This window comes from Varanus komodoensis, unplaced genomic scaffold (genome assembly GCF_004798865.1).
Source record: "Varanus komodoensis strain SLA01 unplaced genomic scaffold, ASM479886v1 scaffold68, whole genome shotgun sequence".
In the NCBI taxonomy this organism is placed as follows: Eukaryota; Metazoa; Chordata; class Lepidosauria; order Squamata; family Varanidae; genus Varanus; species Varanus komodoensis.
Window position 1 is genome coordinate 3,057,757 of NW_025336321.1, and position 20,848 is coordinate 3,078,604.

Sequence of the window (20,848 nt, forward strand, 5' to 3'; positions counted from 1 at the left end):
TATTAGTATGATATCTTCTGTACTCTGGTATCCCTAATACACTAGAATTACCCATATTACCATTGTAGAATATTTTCTTTTCTCCCAACCCATTTTCTTTTCCCTAAGTGCTTTAAGTAGCAATATCTGATCAGCTATTGAGCATCGTCATGACATCCTTTAATTCAAAATCTGTGATTGGCTAGAATTTCCTATTAGTCCATTCCCAGAAAGAACAGTAATTACATGGGGAGAGAACAGTCTTGGAAAAGAAGGATGAATACTCCTGTAGTTATGGTTTGGGAAGGACAGTGAGAGCCTAAAGCAAAATTCCTCCTCTAGCTTCATTGGATAAACAATCAATGCGGTCATACTTTCTGATTTTATTCATTTAATGAAATGTTTCAGTTAAACACAATTTTGTTTTACAGAACTTTTGAAATTTGCTAATTAATAATCTTTATTTGTGTCTAATTAATATTAATAGCATTAACAACCATCAGAAAAGTCAGGAAGGATTCTTTGCATTCTAAGCAGTGCATGCTATGCACCAAGGCTAGCTGAATGTCGCAGTAAGATAGAGTCCAAAAGAATGGGCAAGAAACCATTAAGGGGTGTGGCAGCATTATAGTCCTAAGTTTGTGTTCGAGAAACAGAAACACTCCATGCAAATGAACAAAGTAAATGGTAGAGAAGTGATTAAAAAGACAGGATGCAGCTTGATAATGAAAGCAAAGAATGATATTAAGAAATCAGCAGCAGGATATGAAGGAAGAAAAGATTGTGAAAACAACCTGCTGTAAGTTTGCTGCACAGATATAGATCATAATTGAGTGTGAAAAGACTAACAGGATAGTCTCTTGGTGCAGACCAATACAGCCATGACATTCCCTAGACTAGAGAGTGTTCCGGGTCCCAAAAGCCACATTTGTTTGACAGTGCTTCCTCAGGCAAGAAACATACCTTGCTTTGCCATATATAACCACAGATAGAATGGGGGGACAATTGAATCCCTGCAGAAAGTAAGTAGAAATCTTTCCAAATGAAATATGAGCTTTTCATAGCCTCTTCTGAATGTTGGTAATGTGTTTGCATGGCTTAAGAGCTGGTCTTGCATAGCAGGGAAAGATACGGATTTCAATATAGGCCATCACCCATGTGTGGCCATAGGAGGGAATGGAAGAGAAGCTAACCTTACCATACAGGTACATTTCTTTGCACCCACAGGGCAGCCGGGGTCAAGCAACTCTTCCTGGGAGCTCACTTTTTGAGGTTCAGCAGTAAGGGTCTCGATCGGATCTGTTCAAAACAGCATTTTTAAAGGACCAGTACTTTTGTTTGCAGCCTGAGTGGCATACTGTTATCAGATGCACATGTAGCTACCTTTTTTTTGTCAGTAAAGTGAAATATTTCAAACTTAAAGTATTAAATGTAGGTTGAATGGCATATGTGTCTTACTTTGTGCATTTAACCAACATTTAAAATGCTGATTAGTACATAATTATACATAATCCTCAAAGGCAAACTTCTCTGTATTATCATATTTATGGTAATTTAATTAGATGATTGCAAGTTTGACTCCCAAAAAGAGAGGGATTCTAGATCAACACTTAAAAAACTATCACACTTGTTAAAGAGAAAGTTGACTTGAATAATAAAACAGCTGAATTGCATTTATTAAATACTAAATGCTTAATAATCCAAAGGTCATTTTGTTTAGTTATTACAATGAAACTGAATACAATAGTTTGATTTTTATCAGAGGACTGCTTGAAGTTCTAAACAGTTGGACTCACTTAACTGTGTGTACTTTTGTTCTTTTCTTACATTAGCAGTTCTGGACTAAGGATTGTCAGGAAATGGCAGAGTTCACTCCCACATCACTTGAAGTTCCCTTACACTACAAAGATTAAGTTTTCATCCTGTTTTGTTAAACAAAGAGGTAATGATTAAACACATTTTTAGTGTGTTTAAGATATTTGCACAGGGCCCTGCTGCCCTCTGGGGAATCAGTGTTATGGTCTCATTTTCCTCCCTGTTAAACTTCTTGATTCATATGTAGCTGTTTATGATTTTTCTCAAAGAATCTGATAAGGGACTGGAATCTCTTGTGCTCGCCACTGTACACATGCAGCAAAGTATGTTTCCTGCTGCAGTGTCAGGTTTGACCGGTACCCTGTCAAAGTGCTCAGAGCACCATTCATGGGCCAAAAGAAGAAGTCCTTAGCTTGTTGTTTTTGAAGCAAAGTCTGTTTTGTATGTTGTCCGTGCACAAGACAGTACATGAAACCTTCTGACTGCCACTTCTAGGGCTAAGTCTGCTGAGATCTCCTGCCTCAGTTGCCAGGTCAGGTGGTCTAGAGTATTAGAATGCATCATTTTCCACAGTAAAACCAAGTCAGAACCTGTTCTCTGTTCTGAACAGCCTGTCCTGTAGTTACATGTGATAATGATGAAATTGTGCTCACCTGAGCACCGCTTGCATAATTTCTTGCTTCACCTTGCCATCTTCAGACATGGCTTCAGTTTATTGTTTGTCATCTTACATTTTCTTTGGTTATGCTTCTCTACTATTTGGAACTGCTTTGCTCGCTGTGATGGTCCTGCTTCAGCAGACTCACACTTAGGGTTGATTACTCATAGAAACCACTTAATCTCCTCTTGATGAGTGGCAGTGATATGACTGTATCTTACTGAAGTGATATGGAAGTTCTCTGTACTGTATCACAGTGATAGGAAACTTCTGTCTCATGATCCATCCACAGGTACAAGATACAAGTAAGATATCAGACTGAAGTGATCAGTTGATGGACAGCAGCATATAAGAATTGGCCACTTTCCAGTCTTGATACCCTTCAATGCCCCTGTTATTTAGTATCGGGCAAAACAGAAGTGATATTAAATGCATCATTGTATTTAACGAGTCTAGTTTATTCATTCTGAATAACATCTGAAAGAAGAGGGTGTGGGATTGCTTAAGGACATTTTGGAAATGTTTAACAGTCAATTATATGATCACCACCATGCAGCATGGCAAAACTGAAAAAAATAACAAAGGAAGCGGTCTTTTGCCAAGTCAAATCATTGATCCATGTAGCTTGGAACTACTAACGGACTGGAAGGCAGGTTTTTCAGAAGTTCAGTCGTCTAGTTAATAACATTTCTTGAGTTTGCACACATAACAGGAAAAAGCTAATAAAAGTTTTCAGAAAAAATTCTATAAATGCCTGCACAGATAGGTTATGTGAGATTGGTTGTCTTGAACTTATATTTCAATGCTTATTCTAAGGATATTGGTTATAATAGGGGCAGATTTCAAACTCCCTGTACATTTTCTTGTACAGACAGCACTTAGATTGGAGTCTATTATTTCCTCTTCAATGTCAGCATTAGGGAAGCATAATATGACAATACAATTTGTAAGATCTGAAGTGCTGTGAATTGTGAAAGAATTATGCAAGAAAGAATTGTGAAAGAATTAATGCTATAGAACAGTAATTATATCTCTGTATATTATACAGCCTTTGGGTTTTTTTTCTTTAATTTATCCATGAAGATTGTTGTTGTTTTTCTTGTTGTTGTTGAAGCTTCAGCTAAAGGAATTTCCAGTTTTCAACTGAAGTAAAAATATTTTAGGAGAGACTGTAAAATGTGATAGTCAGACCTGGTTCTGTGGCACCGCCTTTTAATCCTCCCTTTTCTCACTCTGCACCCACTCAAAACAATCTGTTTCCAGTTCATACCAGTTTCTGGATTACAGGTATACACACGCACACATAGAGATGCTGGGCTTTTTTTCAGTCTGTTTGTGTGTGTTAATCAGCTTTATGGAACTGGTGTTGGACAGGATCGCTTAACATATTTAATTCCACTTCAACAACACAATGTTCTTTGGTCATTCCGCCCTCTCTTTTGTCTTCTACAATGAAGTCAACATTTAAAGCAATGTCTTATAATTAAGGGTTTCTGTTGGGTCACAGTGCTTTGTTGCTGAAATGTTAAGGCTATTATGTGTCTTAACATGTACCATCCCTAAGCCTTTTCTAACCTCATGAAAACTAACTAGTCAAACCAGTGCAACACATCACATTTTCCATTATAAATATGAATATGGTTGTACTCTGTTAACCATTCATACTGTGTACTCTTTCCATGATTCTAAAAGGGTGCTGAAAATCTAAAAAAGTGTAAGTCTGCGAATGTATTAAATAGAACTGAACTGAAGGATCATATATTATTGGTTTGTCTTCCGAACTGCTGCTAAGAGATGATCTTGTCTTGCCTGTGTGGCTGCCATTTTTGAACATTACTAGGATTGGCAGGCTATAGAGCCAGTAAAGGGTGGTTGGCTTGGGCACCTAGGAAATCCAGGTTCTAGCCACCACTCAGACATGAAGCTCAGTGTTGGGCCAATCACAGTCTCTTGACTATAACCTTACTCACAGGGTTGTTGTTTTAAAGATAAAAGTGGAATGGAAGAGAATTATGTAAGCCACTTCAGGTTCTTGAGAGGAAGAAAGGTGAAATATAAATAGCTTTCCTACAGCCTGAAGTGCCTGATCCTGCTTAATCTTGGAAGCTAAGGTCTGGCCTAGTTGAAATCTGGATGTGTTGACTGCCTACCTAACTTTGCCTACAGGCAGTATAAGATGATGTTGATGATGATGATGATTGATGATGATTGCGTAATAACACTATATAGCAATGAGGAAGAGGCAAGTGTACCATCCCAGAAAAAAATGCTTCCTCCCTTGTGGTGAGGCTTAATGGGGAAAAAACCCCTTCTATTGGTACAGTTTATTTTTTCCCACTTTAATCACATAGCCATGTTGAGGTAGGACTGTTTTCACCAGGATCATGGTTCGGAAGGAAAGGTTTAAACTCCCTGTACACTGAAGTCTTAGTGGAAAGTGTCCCCTTGCACCTGCAATTAATATATTTTATAATAACAGATATAATTTCACCCTAGAACCTTTAATGCATTCAGTAATGTTGCCTCATTTTGTATTATAATAATAATACTGATACACAAATGCAAAATGCAATTGTATGATGTCAGTTGAAAAAGGTGCAAGCATCTATGCTTTCCCTTTAAAATGTGCAAAAGACAGGGCTGTAAAAATTCATGCTTCTGTGATTTTAAAGGGTAAAAGCAGTAAGCAACACTTACTTATATAGCTGAGGTGGAATATTTGCGTGTACCTTAACTGTACCTAAATACAAAATGTACCATGAGACCCTATGACAGAAGGAAAACTTGGAACATATCTCTGAACAAGATAAAGCATAGGATGCACATGGAGACTAGTTCTAGCCAGGTTCTTGCCCCTTCAGGGCTTTAAGAGTTGCGTTTGGTCTTGGAAACAGAACAGGAGCCAGTGAGATTAATTACAGAATTACATTGTCTGACAAGCTGGTCCAAGTCAAACTGTAGCTACAGTGTTTTGTAGCAGCAGGCATTTCTGAAACATTCTTCAAAGGCCTTCCTTTTTAGGGCCTTTGGCACCCAGTTAAGTTGTAAAAAGAACTGATTTTTTAAAAGAGAACTGCAAGTCCATCCATACTGGCCTGCACCCAAGCCCAGCAGTCCTACTGAACAAGATCACTCCAGACCAAACAGATATGCAGTCATGAGTCTCTAAACTGAATTAAGACTTGAATTAAACTGAATTAAGTATGAGAACAAGTTAACAGCTGCTTCCTCACCCCACTCTAGGGTCCAGGCAGTTTGCGGCACCTGCACTTCTTCTAGAGTACAAATATTTAAAGAAGTCCCATGGTAGTGTTGGAAACTTACGGGGCAGTTGAGTCAGCAGACCTCTTCTGAGCAGGTAGCTGCAGCTCTGCCATCTGGCCATTTGCACATTAAAGAATGACAGAGCAGTCCAGCAGCTGCCTTCCACAGTGAGTTACCATAGAATTCAAGCCCCCTGGTGCCTTATCCCATAAGTCTGTTTAGAAGCTTCTTATAATTAGACTATGCCCTACTGATATATTGTAGTTTTTATATGACCTGGCACTGAACCTCAGCCTCGTTAAGGCAAAGTTGGGTAACTTACAACCTTGCAGTTTTGCCGCCTTGCCTTGCCTTGCCTTGCCTTGCCTTGCCTTGCCTTGCCTTGCTGGGCCTACAGTTCCCATAGTCTTTCACCACTGACTGTGCTGGTTAGGGTTGATGGGGATTTCAGACCAACAACAGCTAGAGGGCCATAAGTTGCCCAGCCACGGCCAACAAGCCTTATTCGATTGTATATTGGAGCAAAATATTTTTCTTTCCTATTACTTCATGGTATAAAAATGAGGGAAAACTAGAATCTGTTCTGAAATATCAGTCCCTTCTGCAAGGAACCTTTAAATTGCTCTTGAGGAAACCTTCATTATCATGCCCTGTCTCATTGTTATCTATACCATATTTATTTCACAGGAAACATACTAGTGGAAAATAGATAAATTAATAAGCCTGATTCACTATTGTGTCAGTTGACAGTTTGTATTACACTCAAGAACTATGATTTTGAATGTGGCCATTTTCTGTACATGTAGTATTTACTTTTGAAAAGGTTATATGTGATATTTTATTATGATGATTAATACAACTAGTAATAATTAACCCAAGTAATTACAAGTAGGAAAGCAATTCATTATATTACATCAGAAACATATTAAAAGCTGTGAAAATGACAGGTGCTTTTTGAATATCTAGACTCTGTTAAGATGTACTTCATATTTTTGGTTAATATGAAAATATACTGTTCATATTGACATATTGCTAATATTGACAGAGGAAGAAATCACATATACATTAAAAAAATTTTGCTGGAAAAGAAACCATGTGTTCTTCTAAACTACTTATAATGTACTCCAGAAATTTACAGGAAGAGTTGTGGGAATTGACCTTTGAGTACGGAGTATATCAGTGGTATATAAGGCCTACTGAACAATCATATTTTAAAATGTATGTATCTTTCTGAAAGGTCAGCAGAGATGTTTGTCAGAAGATTGTCAATAATGACTTGTGTTTGACAGCATAAATAAAATAACGAATTAGGATAAAAATTAGATTGTGATTTCACTTCATCTGTTCCACACCCTTGATGAGGATATTGGATTGTGAAGTTTGGTTTATTTATTCATACTGAAGTTGTGCTTTGTTCTATAATTGGAATCAGGAGCAATTTTCATCTCTTCATGCTTGCCATTAGGTTCCAACCCTTGATTTATGACTAAGTGCCAGTGCTGATCTGTGCTAAGTTCATTTGGCCCATGACTCAACAGTAGCTCATTAGAGCACTGCTGAAAGCTAGTGTGGATGGTCTGTGAAAAATCAATGGATACCTGGGGGTAGCATGAACAGACTTAAATAGGTGAGATAAACAAAGGTAGCATCAATGTGGCTGAAATTATAGGTCAGTTTTGTTCACATGATGTGTTAATCTAATGTGCATGGCAGTACAATTCTATGGTGGCAATACTGCCGTGTGGCAGAAATACTGTAATATCTATTTATTGAAGTGGCTTTTTGAATGATAGTTGCTCGTTTTGTTTGAGGTTAAGCACACAAAAAGAGGTCTTCAGTTCACAAAGGAAAAGGTTTTTATTACCATATTGATGTGGATAGAAGCAGCAATGAATTTTGAAGAACCTGAGAATGCTGCTATTTCTTAGAATGGAGGAAATTTAGATTTTCAAGCAAAGTTTCCCAAGCAAGGGATACATTTTCTCACTTACGTGAATGACACCAGAAAATGGATCATCAATTTGGTGTAAAAATTCAGCAATATATTTTGATCATATTGTAGGCTATTTGAATCAGAACTTATAATTTCTGAGTTGGCTGCAGAGAGCCTGTAGTATTGGCAAGCAGTCTTTGAATTAATATACAAGATGAAAGCAATATTACAGGTGTTCTATGTGTGTGGTAATTATTCTTAGAAGCATTTTATTTCTAAGTCTGGTGTGAGAGCCAGTGTGGTGTAGTGGTTAAGAGCATGGGACTGGGACTCAGAGGATCTGGGTTCTAGTCCCCGCTCAGCCATGGAGCCAACTGGGTGACTTTGGGCCAGTCACAGACTCTCAGCCCAACCTACCTCACAGGGTTATTGTGGGGATAAGATGGAGGAGGAGAGATGATGTAACCTGCCTTGAGCCCTTTGTAGGAAAAAGGCAGGATAGAAATCACAATATAAATAAAATAAGTATTTTATTTCATTTAAGTTCTGTCCTATCCTATTTAATACTACCCAGTTAAGTACTTTCATGAAATATACAATAAACATTGTATGGTTGAAAATTTAATTGATTGCTTATCATCTTTGTGAAACAACTGAGCATACTATGTACTTTGCCTTTATGCAGTTTTTCCATTTGGATATCAAAAAGTGATGAATAACTTCCCACTTCCTGCTCCTCCTCTTGACTGTCAGAGATTGGCAAGATTTCAGCTGAGGAGATTTTCTCCCATTATAAATGCTTAACTACTACAGAAGGGAGCAGGCAGTTTTCAGCATAACAATACAGTTATGTTGATGTCAATGCATTTAAATATGACTATCTAGATAGAATCTGGAAAACTCTTGACTAGCATTGCTAAGCAAGCCATAGCTGTTGCTTCTTAGGCAATGTGCATGAAGTTGTGATAATATTATTAAAAGAACACCCTCAAAATTACAATGATATTAATTGATACAATGACAGTTTTCCAGCAGGTGTCAAATGCACTACAAAACATATTTCTTGAAGGCCTATTGCAATGATAATTAATAATCCTAATTTGATTAATTTTCTAGGGGATCTAGCAAACAAATTCCTGAATCTGTTGGAATCATATATCTACTGAAGCAAATGAAAGGGCAACCATTCACAATGACTTGATATTTTGTCCTCATTTCTGGTCCCACTGAGCTCTCAAAAAATGTTTAAAAGAATCTCAAAGCATATGCTAATATTCAAAGCATAATAGTTGATTTAGGAGTTTGTTTTAAATATTAAAAACAAATCTTTATGGAATTGATACAGCGAAACATACAGCCTTTCAATGTAGTAAGACAAATTATAAATGTTTGTATCATTAAAAGGATAAAACACATCAAGACCAGTTAACAATGATAGTGTCTTATTGGGAAGTTCCTTTCCCTGGAACAATAGAAGGCAGGAAGATAATGATTACTTGCTTCCAAGGGAGGAGACTTCCTCATCCTAGTCCTCTATTAGATTAAGAGGTTTTGGCTTGAGCTCTTCTCGAAATGACTACATGAAGATTACAAAAGTACAAAAAGAATGAACAGAAGTGTCGGGAGCCCTCCTTACTTTCAAAGCAACAGTCTGTTATTTGGTAAAAGCTCTTTCTTTTCCAAAGGACATCCAGTAAGTACAATTACCACAGAATGAGTCTCTGAGCATGTACCTAAAGCGTTCATTGAACCCAATCTAGTAACTACTTCCAAAAATCCTCCTTTTGAGTAACCAGAGGGCCCTTTTGGAGGCAAGCCTCTTCTCTGTATGCTGCACCTTCTGGTTAGCTAGACCTTCTCTTCTGAGGACACATCATGGAGTCAAAAGTCGTCGCAGACTCAGCTGGCTCTTGAAGCTCCTATCCCATGCTCCCTCCCAGCAGTTGTAGATCCTGGCTATTCTTAGGATCCAACTGATCACTTGGAGAGAGCAGCCTTGAGATAAAGCCTCTGCTTCTCCCATCTCAATATCTTGAGGCTTAGCTTTCCAGGGACCATCATCCCCATCTGAAGAGTCTGAATCCTCCTGACCTTGAAACTCACATCAAACACAACTGCCTTTTTCATTCTTAAGAAAAACTTTACTTTTGCTTCCACATCCTTAAGCCTTAGTTAGATAAGCTTGTTAAACTAGATTCCCACCCCTGTTTTCCATAGCTTTTCCATAGCTAGAAGCTGGTCTAGAATAGACATTCCAGTGCTATTCTCCCATTGCTGTAGGCTACAGAGATGTTTAGTAAGGCTAATCAGCAGCCATTTGTTTCCCCTATGAGATTCCTGAGTATATACCTGACCTAGAGTCAGTTGAACCAGTTTGGTGCCTGAAGATGCTGATCAAAGGATTCTTTAAATTCAACAGGTATTATTCTTTGCATTAGGTTCCCAAATAATTTTAAAAGATAGAATTAGCTGTCTTGTTTGTGGAATATTTTTTAAAGTATTGCATTTAGTTTTAAATATTAAATATAAGCTAGATGGTATCTCAAATTCAACTTATTTCCTGAATATTTTAGGGGATTAAGAGATGCAATTGCATGTGACAACATAGTATTTTAAAGCAGTGGCAGCCAGATGGGCTGTGATCACTGTGCCTACTAAAAGCAATTGTGACATGTCAGCATAGCATGCTGTCAGACACTTTCAGAACCTCTTAGATATGAATATTCTACTTCTTAGATAAAGGGTATTGAGCTTTAGTTAAAATTCTGGAAAATGCTAAACTGTATTTTGCAGTTTTACATTAACTGGGTGAATCATGTTTTTCACATTTTTAAAAAACTTTGTATGGCTTAACCTACAATCTAAGGCACACTTACTTTGAATAAGCACCATTGAAATGGGGTTTGCTTCTGAATTAAATATGCAGAGAATTTCACTCAGTAAAATGTTTCACAGATTTTTACAGAGTATAAAATGTTTCTGCTTTTCTGAAAACATTTCCAATATTTCTGCATGAAAGTGTATGTTCTTTTTTGGTGGAGGATGATTATAGTGTTTTAGAATTAATATAAAATATAATTTGCTGACACGTTTTTCAGCATGTGTTTTGTATGATGGTGAGGCCTTTAAAATTGTTTGGAACATTATCTAACCTGCACAAAGAATACTCCTAGGGAAATAACTAGAAAAACTCTGAAATTAGGTCATACCTTTGAGATACCATATGAAATAACTGTATCTGTTCAAGAAATTGTGTTAGGCCTTAGGATAATCAGAAACAAAGTAAATTCTGAACTAAATAAATTAAGCCAAGCTAGCAATTTGCCTTCTAACTACCTTGTGGGTTTTCTGTCTCATAGTCTTATACAAGTTGCGCATATTTTTGCAATAACAGGAAAACTGTAGGCAAAAGAGTTGCTATCATGTTTCATACCCAAACTTTAATAAAACAGAGCAGCAGAATTATGGCACAGATCTAAATGTTTTTCCTTAAGTTGTTGCCATTCATCGAAATTGCTGTTTTAGTGGACAACTTTTTAAACTTTAATATTTGATTTTCTCATTAGCACTGAGATGTGCTTGTACGTCACATTAAAAGACCAATAGAGATTCATTTTAGAATGTGAAAGTAAGGGCAAATAAACAGTCAATTATTGTGCTCAGTATTTCCCTTTTCAGCAATTGTACACTAATTTGGAAAGACAGCAAAGATAATCCATTTTAAAGCACTGAATTCTGGTAAAACCCGACACAACAGTTATGTTGATATGTGCTCCAGAATATTCATATGCTTACACTTACAAGTGCATGTTACCTTAAGTGTTCAGGTTATTTACACTAGGGAAGCCTTCCCCAAACTGTTATCCTCCTTGTTCATATACAATTCCAGTCATCCTGAGCTAATGCTCTTTTGTAATGCACTCATACTGGAATACATTTTGATTTGGCAGTTCGGTTAGATCAAGGGACTCAAGCCAGACCCAGTTTATTTCCTCCAAATAAAATATGTTTCATTATAGCTGTAAATTGCCAATAAGTTAGTGTGTACATTTAAATAATGAGAAGTTCAAGGGGGCAAAAGCAAAAGTTTAAATGCCGCATTGCTTCACTCTGTCAATTGTACGAAAGGGATAGGATCACCTCATTTTCTCCTTGATTACAGAGAGAAGAAAAGGTTCCCCCAAAGACAGAGCTGATGAAATGATATATGTTAAGCACAACTGAGTGAACATGAACAGAGGATTGGATTTTGCTAAAGATTAAGTTTACCAGAAATATTACTGGGTTTTCCTTGGCAAATAAATTGACATTTTGATTTCCTATGATGAGAACATTACAGGCATAGAAGCCACTCCTGCAACAGGGATTGTAATTTCAGTGTTTCACCATGTTAATTTTGGCCTGATAAATCCTATTTGATACCATAATTTTGGTTGTTTGCAACTGCTATATCATTCTGAGGGCAAGTTGTTGCCATCCAAGGAATTACCAAGGTCTAGATTTGGCCCCCTGGCCTGATGTTCTGCACCCCCTTGAAAAATACTGTCTCCTGTATTTTTTCTTACAAGGATAGCTTCAGATACATCCCTCTGTAATGATCTACATGTGAATATTTGATTATTCCATGAAGTTTTATTTGTGCCTACATAAATTCTGTTTTGTTTTAATCTCATTTATCAAATGTGGTGGTTTTCCACAGAAAACATTTTGAAATGTTATGAAAACATAATATATTATGTAGAAAATAGTCTTTTAGTAAATGCAGAGGTCATTAGGTGGATTACCCAAGAACCTGATCCATCTATCAGTTTAGATTTGAGGGAGAGTTGAAACTACTTGTGTCAAAGATAACATATAGTTCTGGAAGTTCTTGAATACAGTACTGGAAGATTATTATAGACAAAAATAAACCTGCACTAATTCCTCCAGTTGCTGAGCTTCCTAGCACTCTAGGGTCCAAGTTGCTTGGATGAAGGTACATTCCTTGTGACAAACCAACAACCAAAACACAATTTATAACCTATGGATTTTACAAAGTTCTCTTTCTCCTATTTCAGAGGCTGTCAGTAAACCACAATCTAACCTCTTTCCTGGGAATCAAGAGGGTGAAGTTGCTTCAATAAAGCAAAGAATCTTTTCTCACAGCAAAAGAAGTCCTTATGGATATAATTGGGGTAAACTACTTCAAGGCAGCTGTCTGAATTGCTCTTTCTAACTAATACAAGCTGAGGCCCTTGCATTGCTCTGAGAAGCTCTTCTAGATTCTGTAAAAATTCATTGCATAATCTTTTGATCTTTAATAACTTTCTTATCATTCTTATGGTACAGCCCATCAAATACAACTGTAAATTTCTATTGCCCACCTGTGGATTCAGAAGTAACATACATCACAGACAATATCATCTGTTCATGGATCTTGTGGGTCAAGGTTTTTTAAAATTAAACATCACAATTTTAGCATATTAAAATACCAGCTAAATATAGTAATTATAACATAATACAATCACAGCATCATTATGATTATGGTTTTCATTAATTTAAAAAACTTTGGCACCATGTAGAGTTAATGTAGGATTGCTCCAAGTACGGAAAAATTAGCCTATTTGTTAATTGTTAATTTGTTATTTGTTAATTATGAATACATATATTTGTTAACATTTTCTGGTCAAGAGTTATTCGATTTCACTTGTCATTGAGTTTTTAGACTATTGGAAGGTTGACACATTACTTTCAAATCGCCATAATATCTAGTTTTTCTGTTTCTTTATCTTACTTTTGAAGAGTGCCAATTATTTGGAAAACATGGCTTTAGTTAGCAAAGCAGTTCTTCAGAAGTTCCCCCTGATACTTACCATTTTCATGATGGAACTGTTTCCTGGCCCAATAGGCCACTACTTCAGGGCCATTAAAAAAGAGCTTTCTTCCCAGTTACAGTGATGTCATCTCATAAGCAATCAGATTTGGCTACATCACTATGTTATTGTTTCTAGAAAACATTAGAAAAGATGGTTTTGAAGTAACAGCTGTTCAGGACTGAAAATACATTCAATGTAGAGTGCTATTGCATATGCTTAACAAAAGATCTCAGAAAGGGAGCACTCCCTGAAGATGAATGATGGTTGTGGCGGGTGGGGAGGGCACTTTGGCTATGCACATATGCATTCCTACCAAAAAATATTGGAAGTGAACAAAATGTCATGAACTGTACTTTTCTTTATTCTGCCTCAATTTAGATGCTTATGGCCTTTAAAGAAATATATTTTCTTTGATCCAGTATGCCCTTTAGGTTGGCTCATTTTTCTGATCTTTTCTCTTGTAAAATATGTAAACATTTACTAGTTTAAAAAAGGAAGATATGGATGTCATGTAACCATCATGCATTAAGAAAAAGGACTTGTATATCTGTGTGGCCTAATTTTAGCAAACACATGTACTGCTCCTGGCAAGTTAAGGAAGTAACTAGAAATGGCATTACATGGAAAAGAGCTTCATAGGGATGGATGCTATGGACCCCACTCTGTGTGGGCAAAGGACTCCTTGATACAATAATGGACAGATCTGCTGGTGCTCCAGTGCCAAGGAGACCAAGAATGGGGTCTTCTAAGGGTATGCACTGTCACCCCATATTCCATCAAAACAAGGGTTGGTAAATATGCAGGCCCTGGAGGTGGCATAGTTCATTTCCTCTTCTTTTGTTTTCATTGTGAACGAAATAAAGAGAAAACTTCCACATGAAGCAGGGAAAGATGAAAATTCCCCATACTTTCTGATCTCACCAGCATGAACAGGCAGCTTAGGGAAAGGTGGCTTGTCTGCCACAAATTTCCCCTCACATCAGTAGGATTGTTCTTTTAGTGAGTATGGATGTTTGTTAAGGTCATCAGTGATGGATAAAGTTGAACCTTAGGTGTTTCATGAGCTGGACCAGACCCATGACCCTGAGCAGCTGCATCCTTGGGCCCAAATAGTTTCATTGGTGCTTTGCCTTGCTTAATTGTGGTCCACAGTGATTTGTATCCTATCTTTACATACATTTCTCCTTCCTTCTAGCACACTTTTGGCAATAAAGCATGTGTTGTATTTCACTCACAACCTATCCCTCAATTTGTCCTGTCTGTTGTTTCACCTTCTCTGGTTCCCTGGGCTTGTAAGTCTCATTAACCTCTTCTCTCTACAATCTTGCTGTATTTCTTGGGCTTCCTTTTTGCTTTCCTATGCTTTGGATAGATATTCACTTGCTAAGGACCAACCCTGCAGCAACTGAGATCACCCTTCTTCCCACCAAGATGTTGTGGTCCTACTAGGGCATGACAAAACTAGAAATGAATTTTATCCTCCTCCCATCTTTCAGACATATTTTGGACCAAATGATCCCAAGAAGAGGGCATTATAATTGACTAGCAGTATCATTTGTGGGCCCATAGACTGCTTAAAATAGTAAAACATTTTCCCTCCATAATTATTCATTATAATATTCTCCATGTTATACTTCAGTGGGATGCAGCTTGGTTTTTTCCAAGGATATTTCAAGAATGTTCTTCTGATCTGATGTTATTTACCATTCAAACTAAGAGCAGCAAATACACATTCCAAACAAATACATTGAATAATTTTAAAACTTGAAAGCAACATGCTGACTGGCAGTTTGAGATATTAATGCATATACAAAAGAGCATATGCATACATGAGAGAGCATAATACAAACAAAGGATTAAAGTAATCAGCATTTTTAATATATTTGTGTTGGTAGTCCTGATAAGACTGGAATAGTAAACATCAGTAATTGGTGAGTGGTTCAGTACACAGTATAAAGCAAACAGCTGAGTTATGATTTAATTGTTAGGAATATAATTACGTCTTAAAACAAATGCTATTGTTTACTCATGCAACACATTTTGAAGTGGTTCTAAAATAAGTAGACATTTTTGTACTTTTTTGTTTCTAATACCTTCTCTGCATCCATCTGCATTCCCTCCCCCATGTACACATATTAGATCTGATCATATAATGGTGTTTACATAAATATCATAAAGGCAAGACATGAGTCTTCAAATAGTCAGAGATGCATGGTGGGTGTGTGCCAATGAGGCATAAGCCAATATTAACTAGTGAACAGTGTTGGGTTGGGTTGAGCAGACCTGTTGAAATCAGTGGGATTTCAGGTAGTCCTGTCTACTAACACAAATCCTATTCATTTCAGTGGATGTACTCTTAAGTATGACTAAGTGCGGATCCAATCTTATGCAACAGCAACAATCGCTTATATCCATTAATTAATATTTCTAGTGATTTTTTTGTTTTTGCACGTATCATTTATGTACCACTAGGAAATACCATTCCCGTGTCTACTTGATTTGTATACACTTGCAGCCTAATCTTCTGCATTGTTTCTCAGAACAAATTTCTATGGAATAGGTCTAAGCCATCAGATTTCAGCAATCCTGCTGAGATAGTGCCACTACCTCCTACTGCAAACAGCACAGATAAGTGTCTGTTCTTTGACATCAGTGGCCACGCCTGAGGTGAGGTGGCAAATGGCAGAGTCCTGAAGGACAGCATTATTTACTAAGACTTTGAAAAGTCTTTAGACGAGTATCTCACCAAAGACTCCTGTGCAATCACAGGAGTCCTGGGATAAATGAAAAAGCCCATTGTTAGGTAATTGATTAAAGAACCGAAAAGAGGAATTACATACAAATACTGAGTTCTTGCAGTGCAGGAGCATAAGCTGTATGGTCTCCCATGGATCTGTATAGGGACCAGTCCCTTTTACTAGTTCATAAGGAATTAGGAGTTAGCAGTGAGGGGCCTAAGTTTGCTGAAGACATCAACCATACTTTAAAAGCAAAAGGGATTTCAAAAAACTCTTCCACAAATACAGTTTTCTCCTTGTCTGGATATTTACAGCATCACAGAAATCTAGATGAAACGCTTCTAGGCATTTTCTCATCAAGTCAACCTTTTTAGCCACATATATGCTCACTTTGATATTGATTTGAAATGTTAATACTATTTTGTCTAGCATTTAATGATCACTAGATTCTAAATAATATATCCTTAAATCACATAATAACATTATACTTGGCTTATTTCCTGAAATTAGATTGCAGGTGCAGCTCATGCAGTAAAACTATAGTGAAAATCAACTCTTTCTCATCTAACATGTCAGTGCATTCATCTTTATATTATCTAGGATTATCTAATTACTATGACCAAGGAAGATGTTAATCAGATAATTTAATATACACCTAATGCCATACTCCTAGAAGAGGGAAAAAAAGTAAATTCAGGCCTTCAATCCTTGCATTCAGGGTGGATACAAAAAAGAGATTAAGCTTCATCTTAGAAGTCATAATGACAAACATAATAATCTGGTGATTGTTGTAATTATATTTACAATGTTTCGCATTTGCAATCATTAGTGAAATAGGGTTAACTGTGCTGTTATTTCAAGTTTACCCATTTTGCAATTAATGATAGCTTCATGTATTAGGAAAACTGCATTATGTAAAACATACGAAACTTAGAAGTCCTAAACCAGAGCAGTGATAGGTTTCAGAATAAGTGGTTAGCGGATTGTGTAGTGGAATGGATAACAAACATCTCTGCATACTGATAATGTTTATTGCTTCAAGTACATAGTCTAATTTTTAAAAGCATACTTCAGTTAATCACTAATATTTTATTAAAATAGACCGTGTATGTACGCATCTATCATGCATATGAATATGTGTGAGTTCAGGAAATATACTTGACTTTTAATTCTCTTAAGTAATGTAGGAGAAATTATCAGATTACTTTAATTAACTGGTATGGTTTTGTGGATTAGTAATATCATCCACCTGATTACTTTGTGTATTACTTTAATGGTATGTACATTGCAGAAACAGGCTGTGAAGTCACACAGCAGAAGTAAATAGCTGCTGTTACTCAGCAAGGTTGCTAGGTGCTCATTAATGTTTTCTGAGTGAGTAATAAGTGCAGGTGCTTTGACTTAGTCTTCTGTTCCACATGCCAGAGCTAACTTTCCACTGCTCTGTTGTCATTCCCTCAGTGGGTGTGTTTTGGACAGAAATGGAGAAATGTGGGACAGTGTTATTGAGGCATCACTGACTTATGCATTATAGGTAGCTTCTTTGGCATATTGTCTGGGGAAAAATGTACGATCAGTATTTGGCCATCAATATGAGAGCCAGTGTGGTGTAGTGGTTAAGAGCGTGGGACTGGGACTCAGATGATCTGGGTTCTAGTCCCCGCTCAGCCATGGAGCCAACTGGGTGACTTTGGGCCAGTCACAGACTCTCAGCCCAACCTACCTCACAGGGTTGTTGTTGTGGGGATAAGATGGAGGAGGAGATGTAAGCTGCCTTGAGCCCTTTGTAGGAAAAAGGCAGGATAGAAATCGAAAAATAAATAAATAAATAAATAAATAAATATCAACAGATGCAATGAAGTGTTGGGCATTCACCAACAAAATGCATATGTTTCCCATTGTCTTCACTAGGTAGGAGCATACTTACCCTCTCCCCTTATCACAACCTTCATACTTATACTATGCCTATGTGTGAAATGCCATAACCACCTATTGTATATTGGGGAGGTCCTGCACTCCCATATTTTCCCATATTACAAGGTTTGGGCATTCTTGGTCAATATACAATTGTCATTGTGGACTTAAGGGGAATACATGGAAGAGGTAAACAGTGCATACTTTGAAGCACGTCTCTTGCCCTGTTTCTTAAAAGAAATATGTGGAGTGCTTTGTACTTGCAGTCCCATAATAAATATTCTCATGGGTATTTATAAATATTATAGGTATCCTGCTAGAAGGCACCAATACAAATATAGGGCCTCTGTCTGTCTCTAATTTATTTTTGTTCTCCCTGGGTGGTTGTTGTTTTTTGTGTGTGCTCATACTCCAGATTTCCCGCTTGTAATTTCTAGGCAGTTCATACATGGGAAGAAGCATGAAGAAGCTTTATATCTTACCTGGCTAGACCCAGCTTTTTGAGGACCTGGGCAGAGGAGTATTCCAATGAAAGTGTTATAAATTATGCTGTTTCTTTTGCAGGTATGTTGTGCTGTTTCTGGGGCAGAACCTATCCCTGAATTAGTATAGAATTCCATTTGAAATTCCACTCCTGCCGTGTCATGGCACAGTCTGTGGACAGTTTTATCCCAAGTGCTGGTGGAATTCTTTCAATGTAAGGCTTCCCCCTAGCCATACTCACTGACTACAGTTAGGTTATTGCAAGGTTAATGCTATGGAGTTTTTCTGTCCCACCAAAGCAAGACACACTGTATTCAGTAGTGCCACTTTATAGTAAACCTAGAATTGAAAGTGTAACCATTTATACCAGAATCAGTTAGTTTAGATTGTTGCTTGGCTTAGCTTTCTATAATAGCATCCCTAATGTTGTCATTACTAGCTGGTCTGAATCACAGTGAGGCTTCTATGTACACATTTTTCTGGATTTCAGCCACTTTAGAAAATTGAGCTCAGTGGAATTACTCTGGAGCAAACTTGGAATGACATACACTTTTACATTCTTAAATGGCTTCCTTTTGTGCTTTTGATATATTTGATTGTCAGCACTTACTTGTGATGCCTGCCAAATCGTACACAAAAATGAAAAAAGAAAACCCTATATTGTATTAAGTTGAAGAATAATGTCTATGAGTTGGTGCTCAAAGGGAGCTCTTAACCCAGCAAAAGTCTGGAAGAAGACTGGTATATAAACAGACCATCAGCTACCTATCTTCCTTCTTCAGTGGCTGCTGTTGGGTCTGGTCCCTCAGTGTATGTACTTAGGTAATTTCTCCCCTTAGTTTTGAATAGAACCCGGACAAATAGCTTTCTGGTGGTCTAGCAGGCAATCTGATGGCAACTCTGAGCCTCTCAGTGGTACTACCACCTTTGTTATGGAGAACTGTGAGATGGGGAAGGAGAGCATGCAAATAAGCTGGGGTTCAGGGTGAGTCAAATGGATTTTCCAGGGCCTGAGACAAAATATCCCTGTGACATGACTCTTTGGGCTATTCCACATATTCTGTAGGACTGGGGCTTGTTGTGGCATCTACGAGGCAACAGAAGAGAGTCTCCATTCTGCCATGGAGCTGACAGGGTGACTTTGGGCCAATCGCAGACTCTCAGTGCAATGTTCCTCGCGGGGTTGATCTTGAGAGAATAGGATTGAAAGGAGGGGAAGAATTATGTGAGTCTCCTTGAATTCTTTGTAAGGAAGAAAGGCAGGATATAAATATGAATGAATGAACTAATCATCACCAGAGAGTCCTATGAAGGTGTCAGGAGCCTTCAAGCTCTGTTTTGTAGGGCACTCCAGTGAGGCTTCTATGGCAGGAATCACAGAATCTGTTTCTAGAGTGCTTTTCTTCTCTGATCTTTCACTTATTAGTGGCAGATCCTGGGGTTTGAGAAACTTCAAACAAGGCTCTGTTGGAGGATGCTACTTACAGCCTGCAAGTTTTGTATCCTGTGAACACCCTGTTTAATTATTCATTAATAGATGTGTGTGCATGTAAATTCATCAAACCGCAAAAAAATATTTTTTTTTTAAATAAAAAACCTGCAACACCAGGAAACATCTGTCATGTGGATCACTGTCTTATAAATTATCATGTCATTCTCCTGGAAAGGCAATCACATTTTTCTTGGCAAGCTTTGAAGTCTTTATAGAAGATTCATCTTGATGGGTTTACAGAGCTGCTGGTTGATTGATTCTCTTTTATTCCTATTCTGTTCTAGATGCTGAAGAATATCAACCCCCAATATGGAAATCATACTGTGAGTATAAGGCATTTGGCTTTGTGGGGGTGGAAGGGCTAGAGACTTAACTTGGGAGGGGGAATCTCCCCAGACACCAGAAGGCCACCCTGCATGATTTGGAAGGCCTAGAAGAGATGAAATGAGCACTGATAAAATGAACTCTGGCCGGTAGGGCAGAAATCAAATAAAGATACAAAATGTTCAAGTTACAAGCCCCATGTTGCTCAGAAGTGTCTGTTCAAATAAGGTTGCAAGTTTCCAGCCTCTAAAACAGGTAGGGTGACCACTTCTATTAAATGTATGTTTAGTACTCAGCACAGAAGTTGGGAACACAGAAACAGAATGATTAGAAACACATCGATTGGCACATGGTACGGTACAAAATCAAAGATCCAAGTGTGCAGGCAGAAAA

General features: G+C 37.5%; 1 protein-coding gene across 3 annotated transcripts in view; it reads left to right on the forward strand.

Annotated features, from left to right (window-relative positions):
- CHN2 (chimerin 2) overlaps positions 1 to 20,848 on the forward strand; it is a 163,200-nt gene that overhangs the window by 24,426 nt on the left and 117,926 nt on the right. For all 3 annotated transcript variants that reach the window (XR_006416665.1, XM_044450765.1, XM_044450766.1), the window contains exon 2: positions 20,416 to 20,454. Coding sequence is in view for 2 of the 3 variants with exons in the window: in XM_044450765.1 (XP_044306700.1) it covers positions 20,416 to 20,454 (39 nt within the window). In the remaining variant the exon portion in view is untranslated. The remainder of the gene's footprint in view (positions 1 to 20,415; positions 20,455 to 20,848) is intronic.